General features: G+C 70.8%; 2 protein-coding genes across 2 annotated transcripts; one reads left to right on the top strand and one right to left on the bottom strand.

Annotated features, from left to right (window-relative positions):
* Positions 1-125: 125 nt before the first annotated feature.
* On the top strand, positions 126-18,174 carry LOC142403437 (ephrin type-B receptor 4-like; the record flags this gene model as incomplete). Its single annotated transcript, XM_075489679.1, is given in 17 exon segments — positions 126-243; positions 309-721; positions 772-1,443; positions 1,445-1,769; positions 3,029-3,184; positions 4,279-4,608; positions 6,210-6,340; positions 7,039-7,204; positions 7,907-8,006; positions 8,766-8,827; positions 9,638-9,751; positions 10,919-11,166; positions 13,424-13,642; positions 14,837-14,986; positions 15,097-15,290; positions 16,431-16,595; positions 18,034-18,174. Coding segments are annotated over 17 exon segments (3,666 nt in total), but the record flags the coding sequence as incomplete, so codon positions are not given.
* Positions 18,175-19,036: 862 nt separating this feature from the next.
* Positions 19,037-24,462, bottom strand: LOC142403436 (transferrin receptor protein 2-like; the record flags this gene model as incomplete). The annotated part of the gene is given in 13 exon segments (XM_075489678.1): positions 19,037-19,846; positions 20,941-21,081; positions 21,507-21,719; positions 22,328-22,363; positions 22,365-22,413; positions 22,563-22,603; positions 22,699-22,766; positions 22,892-22,955; positions 23,054-23,097; positions 23,100-23,135; positions 23,669-23,722; positions 23,725-23,787; positions 24,297-24,462. Coding segments are annotated over 13 exon segments (1,785 nt in total), but the record flags the coding sequence as incomplete, so codon positions are not given.
* Positions 24,463-24,954: the final 492 nt, after the last annotated feature.

Genomic DNA, 24,954 nt, shown 5'->3' with positions numbered 1-24,954 from the left:
GTCCCCCCACCCCTGCCGTCCCCCCGTGTCCCCCCGCGTCCCCCGCTGTCCCCCATCCCTAACATCCCCCCGTCCCCCCGTGTCCCCCCACCCCTGCCGTCCCCGCTGTCCCCGTGTCCCCGCAGTGGGAGGAGCTGAGCGGCCTGGACGAGGAGCGGCAGGCCTCGGTGCGCACCTTCGAGGTGTGCTCGGGGCTGGGCCCCCCCCGGCCCCCCCCAGAACAGCTGGCTGCGCTCCGCCTGGGTGCCGCGGCGCGGGGCCACCCACGTCTACGCCGAGCTGCGCTTCACCCTGCTGGCCTGCGACAGCCTGCCCCGGCCCCGCCACGCCCGCCGCCGCCGGGCCGCCGGGGACGGCCCCGGCCACCGCGATGCTCTGGGCGACGGCCCCGGCCGCCGCGATGCTCCTGGCGACCGCCCCGGCGACCGCCCCGGCCGCCGCGGTGCCCTTAGCGACGGCCCCCGGCGACCGCGATGCTCTTGGCAACGGCCCCGGCAACCGCCCCGGCCGCCGCGGTGCCCTTAGCGACGGCCCCGGCGACCGCGATGCTCTTGGCAACGGCCCCGGCGACCGCGATGCGTTTGGCAATGGCCCCGGCGACCGCGATGCCCTTAGCAACAGCCCCAGCGATCATGATGCTCTTAGCAACGGCCTTGGCAACGGCCCTAGCAACGGCCCCGGCAACCACGATGGTCTTGGCAACCGCCCCGGCAACCCCGACGCTCTGGGTGATGGTCCTGGCAACGGCCACGGAAACCACGGTGCCCTTAGCAACCGCCTGGCAACCACGATGCTCCCATCGACCGTCTTGGCAACCGCCCCGGCAACCACGGTTCTCCTAGCAACAACCTCCGCAACGGGCCGGGCAACCCCGTTACCCTTAGCAACAGCCATGGCAACCATGATGCTGTTAGCGACGGCCCCGGCAACCGTCATGCCCTTAGCAACGGCCTTGCCAAGGGCCCTAGCAACCACGTTACCCTTAGCAACAGCCCTGGCAACCATGACTCTCTTAGCAACAACCCGGGCAACGGCCCTAGCAACCACGACGCCCTTAGCAACGGGCGCAACAACCATCCTGCCCTTAGCGACGGCCCTGGCGACGGCCCTAGCAACCACGTTACCCTTAGCAACGGGCCCAACAACCATCCTGCCCTTAGCGACGGCCCTGGCGACGGCCCTGGCAACCACGACGCCCTTAGCGGCGGCCCCGCCGAGGGCGCGGCCGCCCCCCGCCCCCGCCGCGGCGCCGCCCCGCCCCTCCCCCGCCCCTGCAAAGAAACCTTCAACGTCTTCTACCACGAGGCGGACGCCGACACGGCCACGGCGCTGACGCCGCCCTGGATGGAGAACCCCTACGTCAAGGTGGACACGGTGGCGGCCGAGCACCTCTCGCGCCGCACGGCGACCGCCGCCGGCACCCGCCCGGCGGGCCGGGTCAACCGTATAAACGCTGCGGCTGGGGCCCCTGAGCCGCGCCGGTTTCTATTTGGCGTTCCAGGACCTGGGGGCCTGCATGGCGCTGCTCTCCGTCCGGCTGTACTTCCAGCGCTGTCCCGAGGCCACGGCGCGCCTGGCGCGCTTTCCCGCCACCGTCCCGCGGGAGCTGGTGGCGGCGGTGCCCGGGCGGTGCCTGGAGGGGGCCGTGCCCGTCGGCGCCGGGGCGCCCGTCATGTACTGCCGGGAGGACGGGCGGTGGGCCGAGCCCCCGCCCAGGGCTGCGCCTGCGGCCCCGGCAGGGAGCCCGACGGGGGGATGGGGGTGTCGCGGTGAGCGGGGGGGAAACGGGGGGTGCCGTGGGGGTGCCGGGGGGGTGCCGTGGGGCTGGGGGTGGGGGAAACGGGGGGTGCCGTGGGGGTGCCGTGGGGCTGGGGGTGGGGGGAAACGGGGGGTGCCATGGGGCTGGGGGTGGGGGTAGAATGGGGGGTGCCATGGGGGTGCCATGGGGCTGGGGGTGGGGGGAAATGGGGGGTGCCATGGGGGTGCCATGGGGCCGGGGTAGAATGGGGGGTGCCATGGGGGTGCCATGGGGCTGGGGGTGGGGGGAAACGGGGGGTGCCATGGGGGTGCCATGGGGCCGGGGGTAGAATGGGGGGGTGCCATGGGGGTGCCATGGGGCTGGGGGTGGGGGAAACGGGGGGTGCCATGGGGGTGCCATGGGGCCGGGGGTAGAATGGGGGGTGCCATGGGGGTGCCATGGGGCTGGGGTGGGGGGAAATGGGGGGTGCCATGGGGGTGCCATGGGGCCGGGGGTAGAATGGGGGGTGCCATGGGGGTGCCATGGGGCTGGGGGGAAATGGGGGGTGCCATGGGGCAGGGGATGGGGGTAAAATGGGGGGTGCCATGGGGGTGCCATGGGGCTGGGGGTGGGGGGAAATGGGGGGTGCCATGGGGGTGCCATGGGGCTGAGGGGGGGTTCAATGGGGGGTGCAATGGGGCAGGGGTAAAATGGGGGTGCAATGGGACAGGGGGTGGGGTAGAATGGGGGTACGATGGGGATGGGGGGCCATGGGGGGCCATGGGGGGCAGGGATGGGGGTTCCATGGGGCACAATGGGGATGGGGGGCCATGGGGGGCAGGGGCAGGGATGGGGGGGCCATGGGGGGCAGGGGGCAGGGATGGGGGGCCATGGGGGGCAGGGATGGGGGTTCCATGGGGCACAATGGGGATGGGGGGCCATGGGGCGCAGTGGGGCAGGGATGGGGGGCCATGGGGGCAGGGAGCAGGGATGGGGGTTCCATGGGGCACAATGGGGATGGGGGGCCATGGGGGGCAGGGGGCAGGGATGGGGGGCCACGGGGGGCAGGGGGCAGGGATGGGGGGGGCCATGGGGGGCAGGGGGCAGGGATGGGGGGGCCATGGGGGGCAGGGATGGGGGTTCCATGGGGCACAATGGGGATGGGGGGCCATGGGGGGCAGGGGGCAGGGATGGGGGGCCACGGGGGGCAGGGGTAGCCAGCTCAGCGGTGCAGGGGGGCACCCGGCCGCCCCTCCCCCTGTGACCCCTCGTTCCCCCCCTCCCCCGCAGCCTGCGCCCCCGAAAGCTTCAAGGCAGAGGCGGGGGGGGGGCGGTGCGAGCCCTGCCCCCCCTTCAGCCAGGCCCCGGCCCCCGGCGCCACCGCCTGCCCCTGCCGCCCCGGCTTCTACCGGGCACCCGGCGAGGGACCCGCGCACCGCTGCTCCGGTCAGCACCCGGGGGGGCCGGGGGGGCTGGGGCCCGGCTGGGGGGCGGATGGGTGCCCCGATGCCTGGTCCGTGGGGTTGGGGGGCGATGGGGTGCCCCGATGCCTGGGTCCCCGGGTGGGGGGGGGGGCAATGGGGTGCCCCGATGCCCAGGTCCAGGGGTGGGGGGGCAATGGGGTGCCCCGATGCCTGGTCCGTGGGTGGGGGGGGGGGCAATGGGGTGCCCCGATGCCTGGTCCCTGGGTGGGGGGCACTGGGGTGCCCCAATGCCTGGTCTGTGGGTGGGGGGCAATGGGGTGCCCCGATGCCTGGGTCCCCGGGTGGGGGGGGGGGCAATGGGGTGCCCCGATGCCCAGGTCCAGGGGTGGGGGGGCAATGGGGTGCCCCGATGCCTGGTCCGTGGGTGGGGGGGGGCAATGGGGTGCCCCGATGCCTGGTCCCTGGGTGGGGGGCAATGGGGTGCCCCAATGCCCAGGTCCATGAGTGGGGGGGCAATGGGGTGCCCCGATGCCTGGGTCCCCGGGTGGGGGGCAATGGGGTGCCCCGATGCCCAGGTCCATGAGTGGGGGGGCGATGGGGTGCCCCGATGCCCAGGTCCATGGGGGGGGGGGGGGCAATGGGGTGCCCCGATGCCCAGGTCCAGGGGTGGGGGGCAATGGGGTGCCCCGATGCCTGGTCCGTGGGTGGGGGGGGGCAATGGGGTGCCCCGATGCCTGGTCCCTGGGTGGGGGGCACTGGGGTGCCCCGATGCCTGGTCTGTGGGTGGGGGGCAATGGGGTGCCCCGATGCCTGGGTCCCCGGGTGGGGGGGGGGGCAATGGGGTGCCCCGATGCCCAGGTCCAGGGGTGGGGGGCAATGGGGTGCCCCGATGCCTGGGTCCCCGGGTGGGGGGCAATGGGGTGCCCCGATGCCCAGGTCCATGAGTGGGGGGGCAATGGGGTGCCCCGATGCCCAGGTCCATGGGGCTGGGGGGCACTGGGGTGCCCGGACACCTGTGTCCATGGGTCTGGGGGGGGGGGGGGGGGGTCCAGGCACCCAGCCCCCCACTTCCCCACCCCATGGCTGCTGCCCCCCTCACCCCCCCTTTGCCCCCAGCCCCCCCCTCGGCCCCCCGCAGCGTGGTGGCTCGGCTGAACGGTTCCGGGGTGCGTTTGGAGTGGAGCACCCCCCGAGACGGGGGGGGTCGCCCCGACCTCACCTACGCCGTGGGGTGCCGGGCCTGCCCCGAGCGGGCCCCCTGCGGCCCCTGCGCCCGTCTCGCCTTCTCCCCCGGCACCGCCGGCCTGCGGGGCCGCGGCGTCACCGTCACCGGCCTCCGGCCCTACGTCACCTACACCTTCACCGTCACCGCCCGCAACGGCGTCTCCCACCTCAGCCCCCACCCGCCCCCCGGCGAGGAGGTCAACGTCACCACCACCAAGGACGGTGAGGGGGGGACGGGACACGGGGCCCCCAGACCTCCCCTGGCACCCCTAAACCACCCTGGGACCCCCCAACCTGCCCTGGGACCCCCTAAACCACCCTGGGACCCACAAATCTGTCCTAGGACCCCATAACCCACCCTGGGACCCCCTAAACCACCCTGGTACCCCCCTAACCTAAGCTGGGACCCCCTAAACCACCCTGGAATCCCTAAACCTGCCATGGGACCCCATAACCCACCCTGGGACCCCCAAACCTGCCCTGGGACCCACAAATCTGCCCTGGGACCCCATAACCCAGCTTGGGACCCCCAAACCTGCCCTGGGCCCCCCCTAATCTAAGCTGGGACCCCCTAAACCACCCTGGAACCCCTAAACCTGCCATGGGACCCCCAAATCTGCCCTGGGACCCCCTAAACCACCCTGGGACCCCCTAAGCCACCCTGGCACCCCCAAACCTGCCATGGGACCCCATAACCCATCCTGGGACCCACAAATCTGCCCTGGGACCCCCTAAAGCACCCTGGGACCCCCAAACCTCCCCTGGGACCCCATAACCCACCCTGGGACCCCCCAAACCACCCTGGGACCCCCCTAACCTAAGCTGGGACCCCCTAAACCACCCTGGAATCCCTAAACCTGCCATGGGACCCCATAACCCACCCTGGGACCCCCAAACCTGCCCTGGGACCCACAAATCTGCCCTGGGACCCCATAACCCAGCTTGGGACCCCCAAACCTGCCCTGGGCCCCCCCTAATCTAAGCTGGGACCCCCTAAACCACCCTGGAACCCCTAAACCTGCCATGGGACCCCCAAATCTGCCCTGGGACCCCCTAAACCACCCTGGGACCCCCTAAGCCACCCTGGCACCCCCAAACCTGCCATGGGACCCCATAACCCATCCTGGGACCCACAAATCTGCCCTGGGACCCCCTAAAGCACCCTGGGACCCCCAAACCTCCCCTGGGACCCCATAACCCACCCTGGGACCCCCCAAACCACCCTGGGACCCCCCTAACCTAAGCTGGGACCCCCTAAACCACCCTGGAATCCCTAAACCTGCCATGGGACCCCCAAATCTGCCCTGGGACCCCCTAAACCACCCTGGGACCCCCCAAACCACCCTGGAACCCCCAAATCTGCCCTGGGACCCCATAACCCACCCTGGGACCCCTAAACCTGCCATGGGACCCACAAATCTGTTCTAGGACCCCCTAAACCACCCTGGGACCCCCAAACCTGCCCTGGGACCCCCCTCAGACCTGCCCCAGGATCCCCACATGCACTTTGGGACCCCTAAACCTGCCCTGGCACCCCTAAACACACCCTGAGAGCCCCCCTAACCTGCCCTGGGACCCCCTAAACCACCCTGGGACCCCCAAACCCACCCTGAGACCCCCCCTCCGGATCTCCTAGGAGCCCTAAACCCACCCTGGGAGCCCCCAGGATCCCTCAGGGACCCCCTAACCCACTCTGGGCCCCCAAAATCCTGTCCTGGCACCCTCAAACCCACCCTGGGACCCCCCTGGGACCCCAAAGCCTCCCCAAGACCCCCAGGGACACCCCCCAGGACCCCTGTGACCCCCCTGACCCCCCCCCGCAGTGCCGCTGCCGGTGTATGACGTGGTGCGGATCGGGGGGTCCCCCACGGGGGTGACGCTGTCGTGGCCGACCCCCCCCCCGGCCCCCCCCGGGAGCCACGTCCTCGACTATGAGGTCAAGTACTACGAGAAGGTGAGGGGGGGCCGGGGGGGCATCGGGGGGGGTTCCAAGGGACACAGGGGGTCTTGGGGATATTGGGGGGGCCCGGGGGGGAATTTGGGGGTCCTGGGGGCTCCTGGGGGGCATTTGAGGGGTCCTGGGGGGGCTGAGGGGGTCCAGATGGCATTGGGGGGGGTCCCAAGGGACATGGGGGAGGGCTTGGGGAGCATTTGGGGGGTCCTGGGGGGGGTTGGGGGGGTCGAGATGGCATTGGGGGGGTCCCAGGGGACATGGGGGAGGGCTTGGGGATGTTCTTGGGGGTCCTGGGGGGCATTGTGGGGGTCCTAGGGGCTATTGGGGGCTCCTGGGTGGGATTTAGGGGGTCTTGAGGGCTATTTGGGGGTCCTGGGGGGTTGGGGGGGGCTTCTGGGGGTATTTGGGGCTCCTGGAGGGTATTGGGGGGCTCCTCGGGCACGTTTTGGTGGCTACTGGGGGGTCCTGAGGGGTCCTGGGGGGGGGTCCTGGGTGGCATTGGGGTTCCCATGAGACATCGGGGGGGCCTAGGGGGGCTTTCGGGGGGTTCAGGGGGGATATTTGGGGGGTGCTGGGGGGCGCTCGGGGGTCTTGGAGGGGTCCCAAGGGACGCCGGGCGGTCCCTGGGGGACACTGGGGGGGGCCTGGGGGGGGATCGGGGGGGCCTGGGTCAAGGGGGGGGGGTCTGACCCCCGCAGGTGGGGGGGGGCGAGGGCCCCCCCATGTTCCTGAAGGTGCCGGCGCCGCGGGCGGAGCTGGGGGGGCTGCGCCGGGGGGGGCTCTACGGGGTGCGGGTCCGCGCCCGCTCCGAAGCCGGTTACGGGGACTTCGGCCCTGAGACCGCCGTCACCACCCAGGGCGCTGGTGAGCCCCCCAAACCCCCCCCAACCCTCCCCGGGACCCCCCTAACCCCCCCCGCGATCCCCCCGATTCCCCAGGACACCTCCAAACCCCCCCAACTCCCCCTGGGACCCCCCAAACTTCCTGGGAGCCCCAAACTCCCCCCTCAACCCCTCCCAGGACCCCCCAAAACCCTTTTGGGACCCCCACACCCCCCTGGTCCCCCCAACTATGGGGCACCCCCTGTAGAATGCACACACCCCCCCCCAGGGCCCCCCCAACCCTCCTGGGACCCCCTGGGACCCCCCCGACACCCCCCTGACTCCCTGGGACCCCATAACCCCCCCCGGCACCTCCCCCAACACCCCCCTGACGCCCTGGGACCCCCCTGGGATCCTCCTGACCCTCGGGACCCCCATAACCCCCACCTGGGACCCCTCTGGGACCCCCCTGACCCACTGGGACCCCATAACCCCCCCCGGGACCCCCCCGGGACCCCCCTGACCCCCTGGGACCCCATAACCCCCCCCCCGGGACCCCCCCCAACACCCTCCTGACCCCCTGGGACCCCCCCTAACCCCTCTGAGACCCCCCTGGGACCCCCTATCCCCCGTTGTACCCCCCCCCCGGGACCCCCCACCCCTCCATGACCCTTTTGGGACCCTGTGGGACCCCCCACCGGGCCCCCCCCCCCCCGGGCCCCCCAACACTGGTGGCTGCCGGCAGAGGGGTCCCGGGGGGAGCACGAGGGGCTGGTGGCGGGGGCTGCGGCCGTGGGGGGGCTCCTGGTGCTGGCGCTGCTGGCGGGGACCCTGCTCTGCTTCAGGTGAGGGGGGGCCGGGGGGTCCTGGGGGTCCCGGGGGGGCTTGGGGGGGGGAGCTGAAACATCCGGGGGGGTCCCTGAGGGGCTTGGGGGGGGGGGTGGGGGGTCCTGGGGGGCTCTGGGGGTTCCAGGGGGGAGCTGGAGCATCCGGGGGGGTCCCTGGGGGGCTTGGCAGGGGGGTGGGGGGGCTCCGAGGGGTCCCGGGGGGCTCGGTGGGGTCCTGGGGGGTCCCTGGGATCCCCGGCTGGGCCGGGGGGGGGTCCTGGGGGGGCTGGGGGGGGTGTTTAAGTATCCTGGGGGTCTCTGGGGTGCCCCTGAGGGGCTTTGGGGAGTCCTGGGGGGTCCTGGGGGGCTTGGGAGGGGCCGGGGGGGCCCTGAGGCATCTCGGGGGGGGGGGGTGGGGGCATTATGGGAGGTGCTGGGGGGGGCCTGGGGGTCCCGGGAGGTCCGGGGGGGGGCGGGGCGGGGGGTCCGGGGGGGCTCTAGGGGGGTTCCTGGGGGGCTGGGGGGGGGTTGGGGCATCCTGGGGGGTCCCCGGGGGGGGGGGGGGCAGGGGGTTTGGGGGGGCTCTAGGGGGGTCCCTGGGGGGCTGGGGGGGGGGACACACATCCTGGGGGGTCTCTGGGGGGGGGGCAGGGGGTTTGGGGGGGCTCTAGGGGGGTCCCTGGGGGGCTGGGGGGGGACGACACATCCTGGGGGGTCGTGGGGGGGGACGGGGGGGGGCTCGGGGGCCGCACTCACCCTGCGCGTCCCCGCCCCCAGGCGCCACAGCCACCGGCACAGGGAGGACGCGGATCGGCACGGCCACCGCCCCGGGGGGCACGGTGAGCGCCCCGTCCCCCCGGGTCACCCAGGGTCACCCAGGGTCAGCCAGGGTCAGCCAGGGTCACCTCGGGTCAGCCAGGGTCACCCCAGTGTCACCCCAGTGTCCCCATGGTGACCATCTTGGTGTCCCCACGTCCTCCTGGTGCTGGTGGTGGCATCGCCGTGTCCCCATGTCCCCCTGGTGACAGTGACGGTGGTGGTGGCACTGTCCCCACGTCCCCACACCCCTTAGGTGACAGTGACGGTGATGATGGCACTGTCCCCACGTCCCCACGTCCCTGGGAATGACCTCAGTGTCCCCATGTCCCCATGGTGCTGCTGGTGGCATCCCCATGTCCCCCTGGTGACAGTGACGTTGGTGATGGCACTGTCCCCACACCCCTTACGTGACAGTGACGGTGATGATGGCACTGTCCCCACGTCCCCACGTCCCCTGGGATGACCTCAGCGTCCCCACGTCCCCATGGTGCTGGTGGTGGCATCCCCGTGTCCCCATGTCCCCACGTCCTCCTGGCGATGGTGACAGCGGTGATGGCACTGTCCCCATGTCCCTGGGGATGGTCTCGGTGTCCCTATGTCCCCATAGTGACCATCTCGGTGTCCCCATGTCCCTTGGGCGATGGTGACAGCGGTGATGGCACTGTCCCCGTGTCCTCGGGGCTGGTCTCGGTGTTCCCACGTCCCCACGGTGCCCATGGTGGCATCCCCGTGTCACCATCCCCTGTAACCGCGGCGAAGGTGGGGCTGGTGTCCCCCCGGGGTGGGGGTGACAGCGGGTGACAGCGGGTGACGACGGGTGACGGTGGCAGGGGGGAAGCTGTACATCGACCCCCTGACCTACGAGGACCCCGGGGTGGCCCTGAGGGACTTCGCCCAGGAGATCGACGTCGCCTGCGTCAAGATCGAGGAGGTCATCGGGGCAGGTGACGTCCCCCGGCCCCGCCCAGACCCCCCCACGATGTCCCCAAAAACGTCCCTATGGATGTCCCCAGCGATGGCCCTGTCCGTGTCCCCTCGGATGTTCTCAGTGACGTCCCCAATGATGTCCCTAGCGATGTCCCCGTCCGCGTCCCCAGCCCCGTCTCCATCTGTGTCCCCAACGATGTGCCCAACGATGGCCCCACCCCTGTCCCCAACAACGTCCCTATCCCTGTGCCCAACGATGTCCCCATCCGTGTCTCCGTCAACGTCCCCATCCCTGTCCCAAATGATGTCCCCATCTATGTCCCCACCCACGTCCCCAATGACGTCCCCAACGAAGCCCATGTTGATGTCCCCGTTAATGTCCCCAACAACATCCACGTCTCTGTCCCCAACAGCGTCCCAGTCCACGTCTCGATCTACGTCCCCAGCGATGTCCCCATCCTTGTCCCCATCCCTGTCCCCAGTGATGTCCCCAATGATGTCCCCGTCCCTGTGCCCAACGATATCCCTACCCACCTCTGTCTCCAGCAACGTCCCCATCCCCGTCCCCAATGATGTCCCCAATGACGGCCATATTGACGTCCCCAACGGTGTCCCCATCCCTCTGTGCCCAACAATGTCCCCATCCCTGTCCCCACTGATGTCCCCACCCCTGTGCCCAACCATGTCCCCCACCCACGTGTCCACCTACGTCCCCATCCATCCACATCCCTGGCAATGTCCCCGTCCTTGTCCCCATCCCTGTCCCCATCCCTGTCCCCATCCTTGTCCTCAATGAAGCCCTCACTGATGTCCCCAACGATGTCCCCATCCCTGTCCCCACCCCTGTCCCCACCCCTATGCCCACTGATGTCCCCATCAACATCCCCAATGGTGTCCCCAGGGGAGTTTGGGGAGGCGTGGGGGGGCTCTGGGGTGACACGTCCCCCCCCTTGTCCCCGGAGGGGGGCTCTGGGGTGACATGTCCCCCTCCATTCCCCCGGGGGGGGGCTCTGGGGTGACACGTCCCCCCCCTTGTCCCCGGAGGGGGGCTCTGGGGTGACACGTCCCCCCCCGTTGTCCCCAGGGGAGTTCGGCGAGGCGTGGGGGGGCTCTGGGGTGACATGTCCCCCCGTTATCCCCAGGGGGGGCTCTGGGGTGACACGTCCCCCCCCCGTTGTCCCCAGGGGAGTTCGGCGAGGTGTGCCGGGGCCGGCTGGCGCTGCCGGGGCGCCCCGAGTCGCCGGTGGCGGTGAAGACGCTGAAGGGGGGCGCGGGGGAGCGGCAGCGCCGGGATTTCCTGGGGGAGGCCGCCCGCATGGGGCAGTTCGCCCACCCCAACGTGGTGCGGCTGCGGGGGGTGGTGACGGCCAGCGCCCCCGCCATGATCCTCACCGAGTTCATGGAGAACGGCGCCCTCGACGCCTTCCTGCGGGTACGGGGCGGCGGGGGGGCGGGGGGGGACGCGGGGACATGGGGGGATGAGGGGACATGGGGGGACGTGGGGGGATGAGGGGACATCAGGGGGATGAGGGGACATGGGGACGTGGGGACACCATGATCCTCACCGAGTTCATGGAGAACGGCGCCCTCGACGCCTTCCTGCGGGTACGGGGCGGCGGGGGGGCGGGGGGGGACGCGGGGACATGGGGGGATGAGGGGACATGGGGGGACGTGGGGGGATGAGGGGACATCAGGGGGATGAGGGGACATGGGGACGTGGGGACACCATGATCCTCACCGAGTTCATGGAGAACGGCGCCCTCGATGCCTTCCTGCGGGTACGGGGCGGCGGGGGGGCAGGGGGGGCGTGGGGACATTGGGGGGATGAGGGGACATGGGGACATCGGGGGGGTGAGGGGACATGGGGGGATGTGGGGACATCGGGGGACGTGGGGACATTGGGGGGATGAGGGGACATGGGGGGATGAGGGGACATGGGGACATCAGGGGATGTGGAGACATGGGGACATAGGGGGATGTGGGGACATGGGGACATCAAGGGACATGGGGACATGGGGGGATGTGGGGGGATGTGGGGACATGGGGGGATGAGGGGACATGGGGGCATGTGGGGGGATGTGGGGACATGGGGGGATGTAGGGACATTGGGGGGATGAGGGGACATGGGGACATCAAGGGACATGGGGACATCAGGGGGATGAGGGGACATGGGGACATCAGGGGATGTGGGGACATAGGGGGACGTGGGGACATGGGGGGATGAGGGGACATGGGGGGATGAGGGGACATCAGGGGACGTGGGGACATGGGGGGATGAGGGGACATGGGGACATTGGGGGGTGAGGGGACATGGGGGGATATGGGGACATGGGGGGATGAGGGGACATGGGGACATCAGGGGATGTGGGGACATAGGGGGACGTGGGGACATGGGGGGATGAGGGGACATGGGGGGATGAGGGGACATGGGGACATTGGGGGGGTGAGGGGACATGGGGGGATGAGGGGATGTGGGGACATTGGGGGGATGAGGGGACATGGGGACATTGGGGGGGTGAGGGGACGTGGGGGGACGTGGGGACATGGGGGGATGAGGGGACATGGGAACATCAGGGGGATGAGGGGACATGGGGACATCAGGGGATGTGGGGACATCGGGGGACGTGGGGACATGGGGGGATGAGGGGACATGGGGGGATGAGGGGATGTGGGGACATTGGGGGGATGTGGGGACATTGGGGGGATGAGGGGATGTGGGGACATTGGGGGGGTGGGGGGACGTGGGGGGACGTGGGGACATGGGGGGATGTGGGGACATGGGGGGATGAGGGGACATGGGGACATTGGGGGACATGGGGACATCAAGGGACATGGGGACATCGGGGGGATGAGGGGACATGGGGACATCAGGGGATGTGGGGACATCGGGGGACGTGGGGACATGGGGGGATGAGGGGACATGGGGGGATGAGGGGATGTGGGGACATTGGGGGGGTGGGGGGACGTGGGGGGACGTGGGGACATGGGGGGATGTGGGGACATGGGGGGATGAGGGGACATGGGGACATTGGGGGACATGGGGACATCAAGGGACATGGGGACATCGGGGGGATGAGGGGACATGGGGACATCAGGGGATGTGGGGACATCGGGGGACGTGGGGACATGGGGGGATGAAGGGACATGGGGGGATGAGGGGACATGGGGACATCAGGGGACATGGGGACATCAGGGGGATGAGGGGACATGGGGACATCAGGGGATGTGGGGACATAGGGGGACGTGGAGACATTGGGGGGATGAGGGGACATGGGAGACATGGGGACATGGGGGGATGTGGGGACATCGGGGGATGTGGGGACATGGGGACATCAAGGGACGTGGGGACATCGGGGGGTGAAGGGACATGGGGACATCAGGGGATGTGGGGACATCGGGGGACATGGGGACATTGGGGGACATGGGGACATCAAGGGACGTGGGGCCATTGGGGGGATGAAGGGACATGGGGACATCAGGGGACGCGGGGACATCGGGGGACATGTGGGACTTGGGGACACATGGGACATGAGGGACGTGGGGGGGACGTTTGGGATAGGGGGGACACACGGTGACACTGCAGACACAGGGGACACCGGTGACACAGTCACACCCCCCACCTTCCCCTGCACGAGGTGACTCCGTCCCCGTGTCCCCCGTCCCCCCCCGCCTCCTCGGTGTCCCCCCAGGGCCGGGTGGGGACGCTGGGGACGCTGCAGCTGGTGGCCATGCTGCGGGGCATCGCGGCCGGGATGCGGTACCTGGCCGAGACCGGCTTTGTCCACCGCGACCTGGCCGCCCGCAACATCCTGGTGGACGCCCAGCTGGTCTGCAAGGTCTCCGACTTCGGGCTCTCCCGCGCCCTGGAGGAGGAGAGCTCGGCCGACCCCACCTACACCAGCTCCCTGGTGAGGCCACCCCGGCCACGGGGCTGCCGGGGTCCTCAGTGGGGGTGGGGTCCCGCCAGGGCTGGGGGACCTCTGGGGTTGGGGTCTCTGCAGGGTTGGGGTGTCTGCAGGGTTGGGGTCCCTCAAGGGTTGGGGTTCTCCAGGGTTGGGGTCTCTCAAGGGTTGGGGTACCACCAGGGCTGGGGTACCTCTGGGGTTGGGGTCTCTCAAGGGTTGGGGTACCACCAGGGTTGGGGGTTCTCCAGGGTTGGGGTCTCTCCAGGGTTGGGGTCTCTCCAGGGTTGGGGTCTCTCAAAGGTCGGGGTCTCTCCAGGGCTGGGGTACCACCAGGGTTGGGGTTCTCCAGGGTTGGGGTCTCTCAAAGGTTGGGGTACCTCAAGGGTTGGGGTCTTTCCAGGGCTGGGGTCTCTCCAGGGTTGGGGTTCTCCAGGGTTGGGGTCTGTCAAGGGTTGGGGTCTCTCCAGGGTTGGGGTACCTCTGGGGTTGGGGTCTCTCAAGGGTTGGGGTGTCTCAAAGGTTGAGGCTCTCCCGGGTTGGGGTCTCTCAAGGGTTGGGGGTCTCTCCAGGGTTGGGATCTCTCCAGGGTTGGGGTCTCTCAAGGGTTGGGGTTCTCCAGGGTTGGGGTCTCCAGGGTCGGGGGTCTCTCAAGGGTCGGGGTTCTCCAGGGTTGGGGTTCTCCAGGGTTGGGGTCTCTCAAGGGTTGGGGTCTCTCCAGGGTTGGGGTTCTCCAGGGTTGGGGTCTCTCAAAGGTTGGGGTACCTCAAAGGTCGGGGTCTCTCCAGGGTTGGGGTCTCCAGGGTCGGGGGTCTCTCAAGGGTCGGGGTTCTCCAGGGTTGGGGTTCTCCAGGGTTGGGGTCTCTCAAGGGTTGGGGTCTCTCCAGGGTTGGGGTTCTCCAGGGTTGGGGTCTCTCAAAGGTTGGGGTACCTCAAAGGTCGGGGTCTCTCCAGGGTTGGGGTCTCTCCAGGGTTGGGGTCTCCAGGGTTGGGGTCCCACCAGGGCTGGGGTCTCTCCAGGGTTGGGGTCTCCAGCGTTGGGGTCCCACCAGGGCTGGGATCTCTCAGGGGTCAGGGTCCCTCGAGGATTTGGGGTCCCCCACCTGCCTGGGTTCCCTTGGGGGGCTGGGATCCCCCGGCCGCCATGGTGTCCCCCCCCCCCCCCCATGACCTCTTCCTCCTCCTCCTCCTCCTGCTCAGGGGGGGAAGATCCCGATCCGGTGGACGGCGCCGGAGGCCATCGCCTTCCGCAAGTTCACCTCGGCCAGCGACGCCTGGAGCTACGGCATCGTCATGTGGGAGGTGATGTCCTTCGGCGAGCGGCCGTACTGGGACATGTCCAACCAGGACGTGAGTCGCCCCGGACGCCTGGGTCCCCTCGGGACGCCCGGACCCCTGGGTGTCCCCCCCGTCCGCCCCCCGGGTCCCCTGAGCACACGTGTGTCCCCCCCCCCCCCCAGGTGATCAACGCCATCGAGCAGGACTACCGCCTGCCGCCGCCGCCCCGCTGCCCCACGGCGCTGCACCGCCTGATGCTGGACTGCTGGCAGCGCGACCGCAACGCCCGGCCCCGCTTCCCCGACATCGTCAGCGCCCTCGACCGCCTCATCCGCCACCCCGCCACCCTCCGCGTCACCGCCCCCGACGCCCACCGGTACGCCTGGGGCCCTGGGGGGGGGGGGGGTCCCAGATGTCTGGGTCCCTGGGGGGGGTGGGGGTCTCAGACACCTGGGTCCGTGGGTGGGGGTCCCAGATGCCTGGGTCGCCTTGGGGTGGGGGTTATGGGGTGCTGTGGGGCTGACCCGGACACCTGGGTCCCTGAGGGGGGTCCCAGATCTCTGGGTCCCTGGGGGGGGGGCCCGGAAGCATGGGTCTGTGGGTGGGGGTCCCGGATGCATGGGTCCATGGGTGGGGGTCCCGGATGCATGGGTCTGTGGGTGGGGGTCCCGGATGCGGGTGGGGGTCCCAGATGCATGGGTCTGTGGGTGGGGGTCCTGGATGCAGGTGGGGGTCCCGGATGCATGGGTCGCCTTGGGGAGGGGGTTATGGGGTGCTGTGGGGCTGACCCGGACACCTGGGTCCTTGGGTGGGGGGGTCCCAGATGTCTGGGTCCCTGGGGGGGGTGGGGGTCTCAGACACCTGGGTCCGTGGGTGGGGGTCCCAGATGCCTGGGTTGCCTTGGGGTGGGGGTTATGGGGTGCTGTGGGGCTGACCCAGACACCTGGGTCCCTGAGGGGGGTCCCAGATGCATGGGTCTGTGGGTGGGGGTCCCGGATGCAGGTGGGGGTCCCGGATGCATGGGTCGCCTTGGGGAGGGGGTTATGGGGTGCTGTGGGGCTGACCCAGACACCTGGGTCCTTGGGTGGGGGGGTCCCAGATCTCTGGGTCCCTGGGGGGGGGGCCCAGAAGTATGGGTCTGTGGGTGGGGGTCCCGGATGCATGGGTCCGTGGGTGGGGGTCCCAGATGCATGGGTCTGTGGGTGGGGGTCCCGGATGCGGGTGGGGGTCCCGGATGCATGGGTCGCCTTGGGGAGAGGGTTATGGGGTGCTGTGGGGCTGACCCAGACACCTGGGTCCTTGGGTGGGGGGGGTCCCAGATGTCTGGGTCCTTGGGTGGGGGGGTCCCAGATCTCTGGGTCCTTGGGTGGGGGTCCCAGATGCCTGGGTCCCCTCGGGCCAGGGGGTCCCAGATGCGTGGGTCCCTGGGTCAGGGGGGTCCCTGGGTCAGGGGGGTCCCCCGGGGGCGGAGGGTCGCGGGGCGCCGCGGGGCCGACCCGGTGCCGGGTCCCCGCAGGCCCTCCCCGCCCCGGCTGGCGCAGCCGGGCCCCCCCGGGCCCCCCGGGCCCCCCTTCGCCTCGGTGGGCGAGTGGCTGCGCACCCTCCAGCTGGGCCGGTACGAGGAGACCTTCAGCAGCGCCGGCGTCACCAGCCTGGAGCTGCTGCCGCGGCTGCGCAGCGAGTACGGGGGACAGGGGCGGGGGGCACGGGGGGGACAGGGGGCGGGGGGGGACGGGGGGGCGTGGGGGGACGTGGGGGCGTGGGGGGACGTGGGGGGACGTGGGGACGTGGGGGAATATGGGGGACATGGGGGGACAGGGGACATGGGGGCATATGGGAGACATGGGGACATTGGGGATGTGGGGGACATGGGGACAGGGGGAATATGGGGGACATGGGGGACATGGGGACATGGGGGCGTGGGGGGACGTGGGGATGTGGGGATGTGGAGGACATGGGGGACAGGGGGGACATGGGGACGTGGGGGCGTGGGGGGACGTGGGGACGTGGGGGAATATGGGGGACATGGGGGGACAGGGGACGTGGGGGGACCGGGGGGGACAGGGGACGTGGGGGCATATGGGAGACATGGGGACATTGGGGATGTGGGGGAATATGGGGGACATGGGGGGACATGGGGACATGGGGGGACGGGGGGGGACAGGGGACATAGGGGGATGTGGGGACATGGGGGCGTGGGGGCATATGGGAGACATGGGGACATGGGGATGCGGGGGACAGGGGGGACATGGGGACATGGGGACATCGGGACGTGGGGGCGTATGGGAGACAGGGGGACGTGGGGATGTAGGGATGTGGGGGGACGTGGGGACGTGGGGGGACGTGGGGACGTGGGGATGTGAGGGATGTGGAGGACATGGGGGACAGGGGGGACATGGGGACGTGGGTGAATATGGGGGACGTGGGGGGACAGGGGACATGGGGGGACGTGGGGACATGGGGGCATGGGGATGTGGAGGACATGGAGGACAGGGGGGACATGGGGACAGGGGGAATATGGGGGACATGGGGGGACAGGGGACGTGGGGGGACGGGGGGGGACAGGGGATGTGGGGGCATATGGGAGACATGGGGACATGGGGATGTGGGGGACAGGGGGGACATGGGGACATGGGGACATCGGGACGTGGGGGCGTATGGGAGACAGGGGGACGTGGGGATGTAGGGATGTGGGGGGACATGGGGGGACACGGGGACATGGAGCAATATGAGGGACATGGGGGACAGAGGGGACATGGGGATGTGGGATATGGGGGACATGGGGGACAGGGGGCCTTGGGGGGCATGGGAGGGGACATATGGGGGATGTGGGGGGACATGGAACATGGGGACATGGAGCAATATGGGGAACGTGGGGGGACGTGGGGGGACACGGAACATGGGGACGTGGGGGCTGTGGGGGACATGGGGGGACGTGGGGGGACGTGGGACATGGGGGGAGATGGGGGCACACGAGGGGACCCGGAGGGACCCGGGGATGACGGAGGACGTTGGGGGCGGGGGGACCCGGGGCAGCCGGAGGACGGGGGGATGTGGGGGGACGCGGGGGGGGGACGCGGGGGGGCACGGAGGGACGGTGACCCCCGTGTCCCCCCCAGGGACCTGCTGCGCATGGGGGTGACCCTGGCCGGGCACCAGCAGCGGATCCTCGACAGCGCCCAGAGCCTGCAGAGCCCCCCCAAGGGGGACCCCCACTTCTGACCCCGCCCCTGCTGTGGCCCCGCCCCGGACAAGATGGCCGCCGGGACGCCACGGACCCGCTCGAAGGGGCTCGGCCCTGGTCGAGTCGCCAAGATGGCTGCCGCAAGATGGCTGCCGTGCCAAGATGGCCGCCCCGAGACGGCCGCCACGCCAAGATGGCCGCCAAGCCAAGATGGCCGCCCCGAGACGGCCGCCACGCCAAGATGGCCGCCAAGCCAAGATGGCCGCCCCGAGACGGCCGCCACGCCAAGATGGCCGCCAAGCCAAGATGGCCGCCCCGAGACGGCCGCCACGCCAAGAGGGCCGCCTCGCGCCCCGCCCCGTTATACCAAAGCGTGACTTTGCCCCGTGATGTCACGGCGACATCACCAGCACTGATGACATCGTCACTCGCTGCCCGTGGACGCCAGGTCGGTGATGTCACAGGGGAGCGAGGCTGGGGGTGGGGCCTGGTGCGTGACGTCACGCGCCCGGGGCTCCCGTGGTGTCACCGCTCGTGACCTCAGCGCCGCCTGGGAACCGCCGTGACCTCATCACCGCGGGGCTGCCCCTCCCCGGTGACATCGTAAGGCCCGGACACTGTCACAGCTCTTTGGCCCCGCCCCTCCTGTTGGACCGAAGAGGGTGGGGCCGGGGAGGCCACGCCCAGGGGCGTGGCTTGACGCAGGCGCGGTCGGGGGTGGGCGGAGCCTGAGCAGGCGTGGGCGGAGCCAGGTGGGCGGGGCCCCCGGGCGCCTTTATTGTTTCTTTTTTTAACCGATTCTGTTAATTTATGGCCCGAAGTCGGAGCCAATAAAAGCGGCGACGGCGGCTCCCCCGGCCCGCCCACCGTATGCAAATGAGGGGGCGGGGCCAGGCCCGGGGGTGGGGGAGGGGTCTGGTCCCTGGGGGTCCCGGGTGTCACCAAGGGCCACCACGATCCCGGACGTCCCCAGGGTCCCCAGGGCCACCACGGTCCCCGATGTCCCCATTGTCCCAGGTGTCCCCATTGTCCCCATGGTCCTCGTTGTCCCCAGGGCCACCACGGTCCCAGGTGTCCCCACGGTCCCCAAGGCCACCACGGTCCCCGATGTCCCCATTGTCCCCAAGGCCACCGTGGTCCCAGGTGTCCTCATAGTCCCAGCTGTCCCCATTGTCCCCAAGGCCACCACGGTCCCCGATGTCCCCATTGTCCCCAAGGCCACCGTGGTCCCAGGTGTCCCCATAGTCCCAGCTGTCCCCATTGTCCCCAAGGCCACCACGGTCCCCGATGTCCCCATTGTCCCCAAGGCCACCGTGGTCCCAGGTGTCCCCACGGTCCCAGCTGTCCCCATTGTCCCCATGGTCCTCGTTGTCCCCAGGGCCACCACGGTCCCAGGTGTCCCCACGGTCCCCGTTGTCCCCAGGGCCACCACCGTCCCAGCTGCCTCCGTTGTCCCCGTGGTCTCCAATGTCCCCAAGGCCACCGTGGTCCCAGATGTCCCCCCGGTCCCCGATGTCCCCGCGGTCCCAGGCGTCCCCGGCCAGGGCCCCGGCCGTCCCCTGCAGGGTCCAGGCCAGCAGGGCCAGGCGCAGGCGGAGGTGGCCGGTGTCCCCCTGCGTCCCCTGGCCGTGTCCCCGCCCCAGCTGGGCCGCCAGCGCTGGCAGCGTGTGGCCCCCTCGGCCCAGCAGCACGTGGCGGAAGGGGGTGACCAGGGGGGACACGAAGGGGGACAGGAGCGAGGCCTCCGCCTGGGGACGGGGACAGCGTCAGTGGGGTGGGGACGGGGATGGGGACATGGTCAGTGGGGACGGGGACGGAGATGGGGACATGGGCAACGGGGATGGGGACACCATCAATGGGACGGGGACAGGGATGGGGACAGGGACGTGGTCACTGGGATGGGGACAGGGACACTGTCAGTGGGGACAGGGCCACCATCAGTGGGACGGGGACAGGGATGGGGACATGGTCAGTGGGGACAGGGATGGGGACATGGTCAGTGGGGACAGGGCCACCATCAGTGGGACGGGGACGGGGATGGGGACAGGGATGGGGACATGGTCAGTGGGGACAGGGCCACCATCAGTGGGATGGGGACAGGGATGGGGACACTGTCAGTGGGGACAGGGCCACCATCAGTGGGATGGGGACGGGGATGGGGACACGGTCAATGGGATGGGGACAGGGTTGGGAATGGGGCTGGGGACACGGCCAGTGGGGACAGGACAGGGCCACCACCAACGGGAAGGGGACAGGGTGACAATGACAGGTGACAGTGACGGTGGCACTCACGGCCATGATACGGGCGTTGAGGGGATGGGGTGGGGACAGGGTGATGGGTGACAGTGACATGGCCACGATGTGGGTGTGGAGGGGACGGGGACGGGGACAGGGACGGGGACATGGTCAGTGGGGACAGGGACCCCATCAACGGGATGGGGACAGGGATGAGAACGGGGTTGGGGACACGGCCAGTGGGGACAGGACAGGGCCACCACCAACGGGAAGGGGACAGGGACAGGGTGACAGGTGACGGTGGCAGTGACAGTGGCAGTGACGGTGGCACTCACGGCCATGATGCGGGCGTTGAGGGGACGGGGTGGGGACAGGGTGACGGGTGACAGTGACGTGGCCACGATGTGGGTGTGGAGGGGACGGGGACGGGGACGGGGACGCGGTGACGGTGGCGGTGGCGGTGGCGGTGGCACTCACGGCCATGATGCGGGCGTTGAGGGGACGGGGTGGGGACAGGGTGACGGGTGACAGTGACGTGGCCACGATGTGGGTGTGGAGGGGACGGGGACGGGGACGCGGTGACGGTGGCGGTGGCGGTGGCACTCACGGCCATGATGCGGGCGTTGAAGCCGCGGTTGAGGCGCTCGTTGGTGCCCTCCGAGCCGGCCATCTCCTGGCGCAGCGTCTCGGCCGCCCGCACGACGTCCCCGCGGGCCGAGGACAGGCACTGCAGGGACAGTCCCCGCGCCTGGGGGACGTCGGGGGCGCCGTGGGGACATCCCAGCGCCATACTGGTTTATACTGGCGCGTACTGGTCTGACCTGGAGGGGCGCCAGGCGGCGCAGCAGCGCGGCCCCCAGGGCGCCGGGGTCCAGGGGCAGCCCCAGTGCCTCCCAGTACCCTCCCAGTACCCTCCCAGTAGCCCCCGCTACCTCCCAGTAGCCCCCTCTACCCTCCCAGCGCCATACTGGTTTATACTGGCGCATACTGGTCTGACCTGGAGGGGCGCCAGGCGGCGCAGCAGCGCGGCCCCCAGGGCGCCGGGGTCCAGGGGCAGCCCCAGTGCCTCCCAGTACCCTCCCAGTACCCTCCCAGTAGCCCCCGCTACCTCCCAGTAGCCCCCTCTACCCTCCCAGCGCCATACTGGTTTATACTGGCGCATACTGGTCTGACCTGGAGGGGCGCCAGGCGGCGCAGCAGCGCGTCCCCCAGGGCGCCGGGGTCCAGGGGCAGGCGGGCGTCGTGGCCCAGGTGCAGCAGCAGCTGGGCGGCCACCGCGGCCACCGCCCGGGCCACCGCCGGCAGCCGCCCCCGCAGCCGCCCCTGCAGCCGGGCCAGCGTGTCCTCGCGTGTCCCCAGCGCCGCCCGCGACCACCCCCCGGGCGCCTGCGGGGGACACGGGGGGGGACACGGGGACGTGGGGACACGGTCAGTGGCGGGGACACGGGGAGGGGACGTGGGGAGGGACATGGGGACACGGGGAGGGGACGTGGGGACGTGGGGATATGGGGGGACACGGTCAGTGATGGGGACACGGGGACACGGTGAGGGGGACGTGGGGACACAGGGGGACACGGTCAGTGACGGGGACTTGGGGAGGGGACATGGGGACACAGAGAGGGGGACATGGGGACACGGGGACACGGTCAGTGATGGGGACATGGGGACACAGGGGGCCATGGGGCCATGGTCAGTGATGGGGACGTGGGGACGGGGGGACAGAGGGACGTGGCCGGTCGTGGGGACAGGGGGAGGGGATGGACAGCGGGACATGGGCGGTGACAGGGACATGGGGGGGACAACGATGGGGACATAGAGGGGGTGTGGGGACGTGGGGGAACGTGGGGACACGGTCAGCGATGGGGACGTGGGGGGACATGAGGACGTGGGGGGGGCGATGGCGGGGACACCGGGGGACATGGGGACATCTGGGAGACATGGGGGTGGTCAGCGACGGGGACGCGGGGACACCTGGGGACGCGGGGGGTCCCCACCTCATCGAAGCCGAGCTCCACGGCCGGGACGCCGGCGGGCGGCGGTGAAGGGGAAGGCGCCGCTTTCGGGGGGCAGCGGCCGGATCCTGGGGGGGGGGGGGGGGGGAGGGGACACCCAGGTGTCCGGGGGGGGGTCCCAGGCGGGGGGGCCCCCCCCCTCCCCTCCCCTCCCCTCCCCCCGCCCCTCCCCCCCGCTCACACGTCGCTCTCCCAGCGCCGGCCCGGCCTCCGTCACCTGCTCCAGGAGGCTTTTCCCGCCTCGTTGGGGCTCTCCACCTTGGGGGGGGGTGGGGGGTGAGGGGGGGACCCAGGCGGCGGGGACCCCTCCCCCACCCCTCCCCCTCCCCTCCCCTCCCCCTCCCCTCCCCCACCTGGCCAAGGGCGCTCTCGATGAGGTTGACCAGGGTGGGGCTGGTCTTGGCCACAAAGCGGTCGTCACCTGTGGGGGAGGGGGGGGGGGAGGGACCCCCCCCAGACATGGGGGGAGAGGGGGGTGGATGACACCCCCCCACCCCTCCCCCACCACCCTGGGGGTCCGGGGGTGGGGTGGGGGGAGGGGCTCACCCAGCACCGCCTGATCCAGGCTGATGTAGGCGGCGGCCTTGGTGTGCAGGAGGTCGGGGTACCCCTGGGGTCACAGAGGTCACGGAGGGGTCACGGGGGGGTCACGGAGGGGTCACGGGGGGTCACGGGGGGTCACGGGGGGTCACAGCCCGCCGGGTTCACCTCCAGCCACTCGGTGGCCCCCAAATGCCCGAATTCGCCCCCGTCCAGCTGACGAAGAGCAACGTCCGCCGGAGCTGGAACCCTGCGGGGGGACCCGGCGGTGGGGGGGGGGGCCGGGGGGGGAGAACCAGGGGTGAGGGGGAACCCAAGGGGGGGGGGGGACACCCAAGGGTGGGGGGGAACCAAGGGTGTGGGGGGACACCCAAGGGTGGGTGGGGAACCCAAGGGTGTGGGGGTGGGAAACCAAGGGTGGGGGGAGAACCCAAGGTGGGGGACCACCCAGGGGTGGGGGGAACCCAAGGAGGGGGGGGACCCAAGGGTGGGGGGACCCGGGGGGGGGGGGAACCAGGGGTGGGGGGGATGACCCAATGGTGGGGGGGAACCCAAAGGTGGGGGGGGGACACCCAAGTGTGGGGGGGACCCCAGGGGTTGGGGGGGACCCAAGGGTGGGGGGACCCGGGGGGAGGGATCCGGGGGGGGGGGGGAGATCCGGGGGGGGGGGAGGACCCCAGCATCCAGGGGCCGAACCCCTCCCTTTTCACACCCCCCCACCCAATGACCCCGCCCCTGGCCCCGCCCCATTCTGGCCCCGCCCCATTCTGGCCCCGCCCTCACCATCCCGCCCCATGGCGGCGAAGAGGTGGGCCAGCTCCAGCAGGAGGGCGGTGCGACCCCCGAGGCCGCCGCCCCCGGCCCCAGCGAATCCCGCTGCGCCCCCACGATGATGTAACAGTCTGGCAGGGGGGCGGAGTCAGGTGGGCAGGCTCCACCCCCCTCCCCAGCAAGCCACACCCCCTAAGGAGCCCAGCACCACCCACTCCTCCAGGCTCCACCTCCCCTTAGCTCCACCCCAAACTCAAGCTCCACCCTCTTTAGCCCCACCCCCTTTAGCCCCACCCCCGGGCTCAGCCCCGCCCTTTACCACCCCACCCGGGTTGTCCCCGCCCCCTTGCCCCCACCCCACCTTGGCCTGGCTCCCCTGGGCCACACCCAATTGACCACACCCCAACTGGCCACACCCCAACTGGCCACACCCCGATTGGACCACCCCCGGTTGACCACCGCCCCAACTGACCACGCCCCCAACTGCCACGCCCCCCCCCCCGGACCACACCCCAGTGGCTCCTCCCTGTGGCAGCCCCCCCCCTCCCCGCCCTTGACTCCCCCCCCGTGGCCCCACCCTCCTGGCAGCCCCGCCCCCTCTGGCCCGCCCCCTCTGGGCCCCGCCCCCGGCCTCCCTCACCGGGCTCCAGCCGCCCCTCCAGGGCCCCGAAGACGCTGGTGAGGGTCCCCGGCTCCGTCCCCCCGGCCACGCTCAGCCGCAGCCGCCGGCCCCCCGGCCCGGCTGGTACCGGAGCCCCCGCCCCGGGGGACCCCAATGCGCCGGGGCCCGCGGCCCCCCCAGCACCCTGCGGGGGGGGGGAACGGACACACCCAGGGGTCCGGGGGGGGTCCCAGGCGTCCGGACCCCGAGCCCCCTCCCCGGGGACCCTGCCCCATGGCGGGGGACCCTGCCCCGGGGGGGGGCACCCCGGCACCCCGGCCCCCCCAAGCCCCCCCCCGGGGGTCTCAGGCATCCGGGGGCACCCAGGGGCGCAGGGCAGCCCCGGCCCCTCCCCGGCTGCGAGGGCTAATTACGGCTCATTACCCCTAATTAATCACCCCGAATCACCCTACCTACCCCAATCCACCCCGATCACCCCTCATTACTGCTAATTAATGACCCCGAATCACCCTACCTACCCCAATCACCCTGACACCCCTCGTTACTGCTAATTAATGACCCCGAATCGCCCCTGATCACCCAATCACCCTAATCAGCCCAATCACCCCCTAATCAGCCCTAGTCACCCCTAATTAATGACCTCTAATCACCCTGATCACCCCTCATTAATCACCCC

This window comes from Mycteria americana, unplaced genomic scaffold (assembly GCF_035582795.1).
Source record: "Mycteria americana isolate JAX WOST 10 ecotype Jacksonville Zoo and Gardens unplaced genomic scaffold, USCA_MyAme_1.0 Scaffold_267, whole genome shotgun sequence".
NCBI classification, from domain to species: Eukaryota; Metazoa; Chordata; class Aves; order Ciconiiformes; family Ciconiidae; genus Mycteria; species Mycteria americana.
Note: the sequence above shows the minus strand (reverse complement) of the source record. Positions and strands in the feature narration are given on the sequence as shown.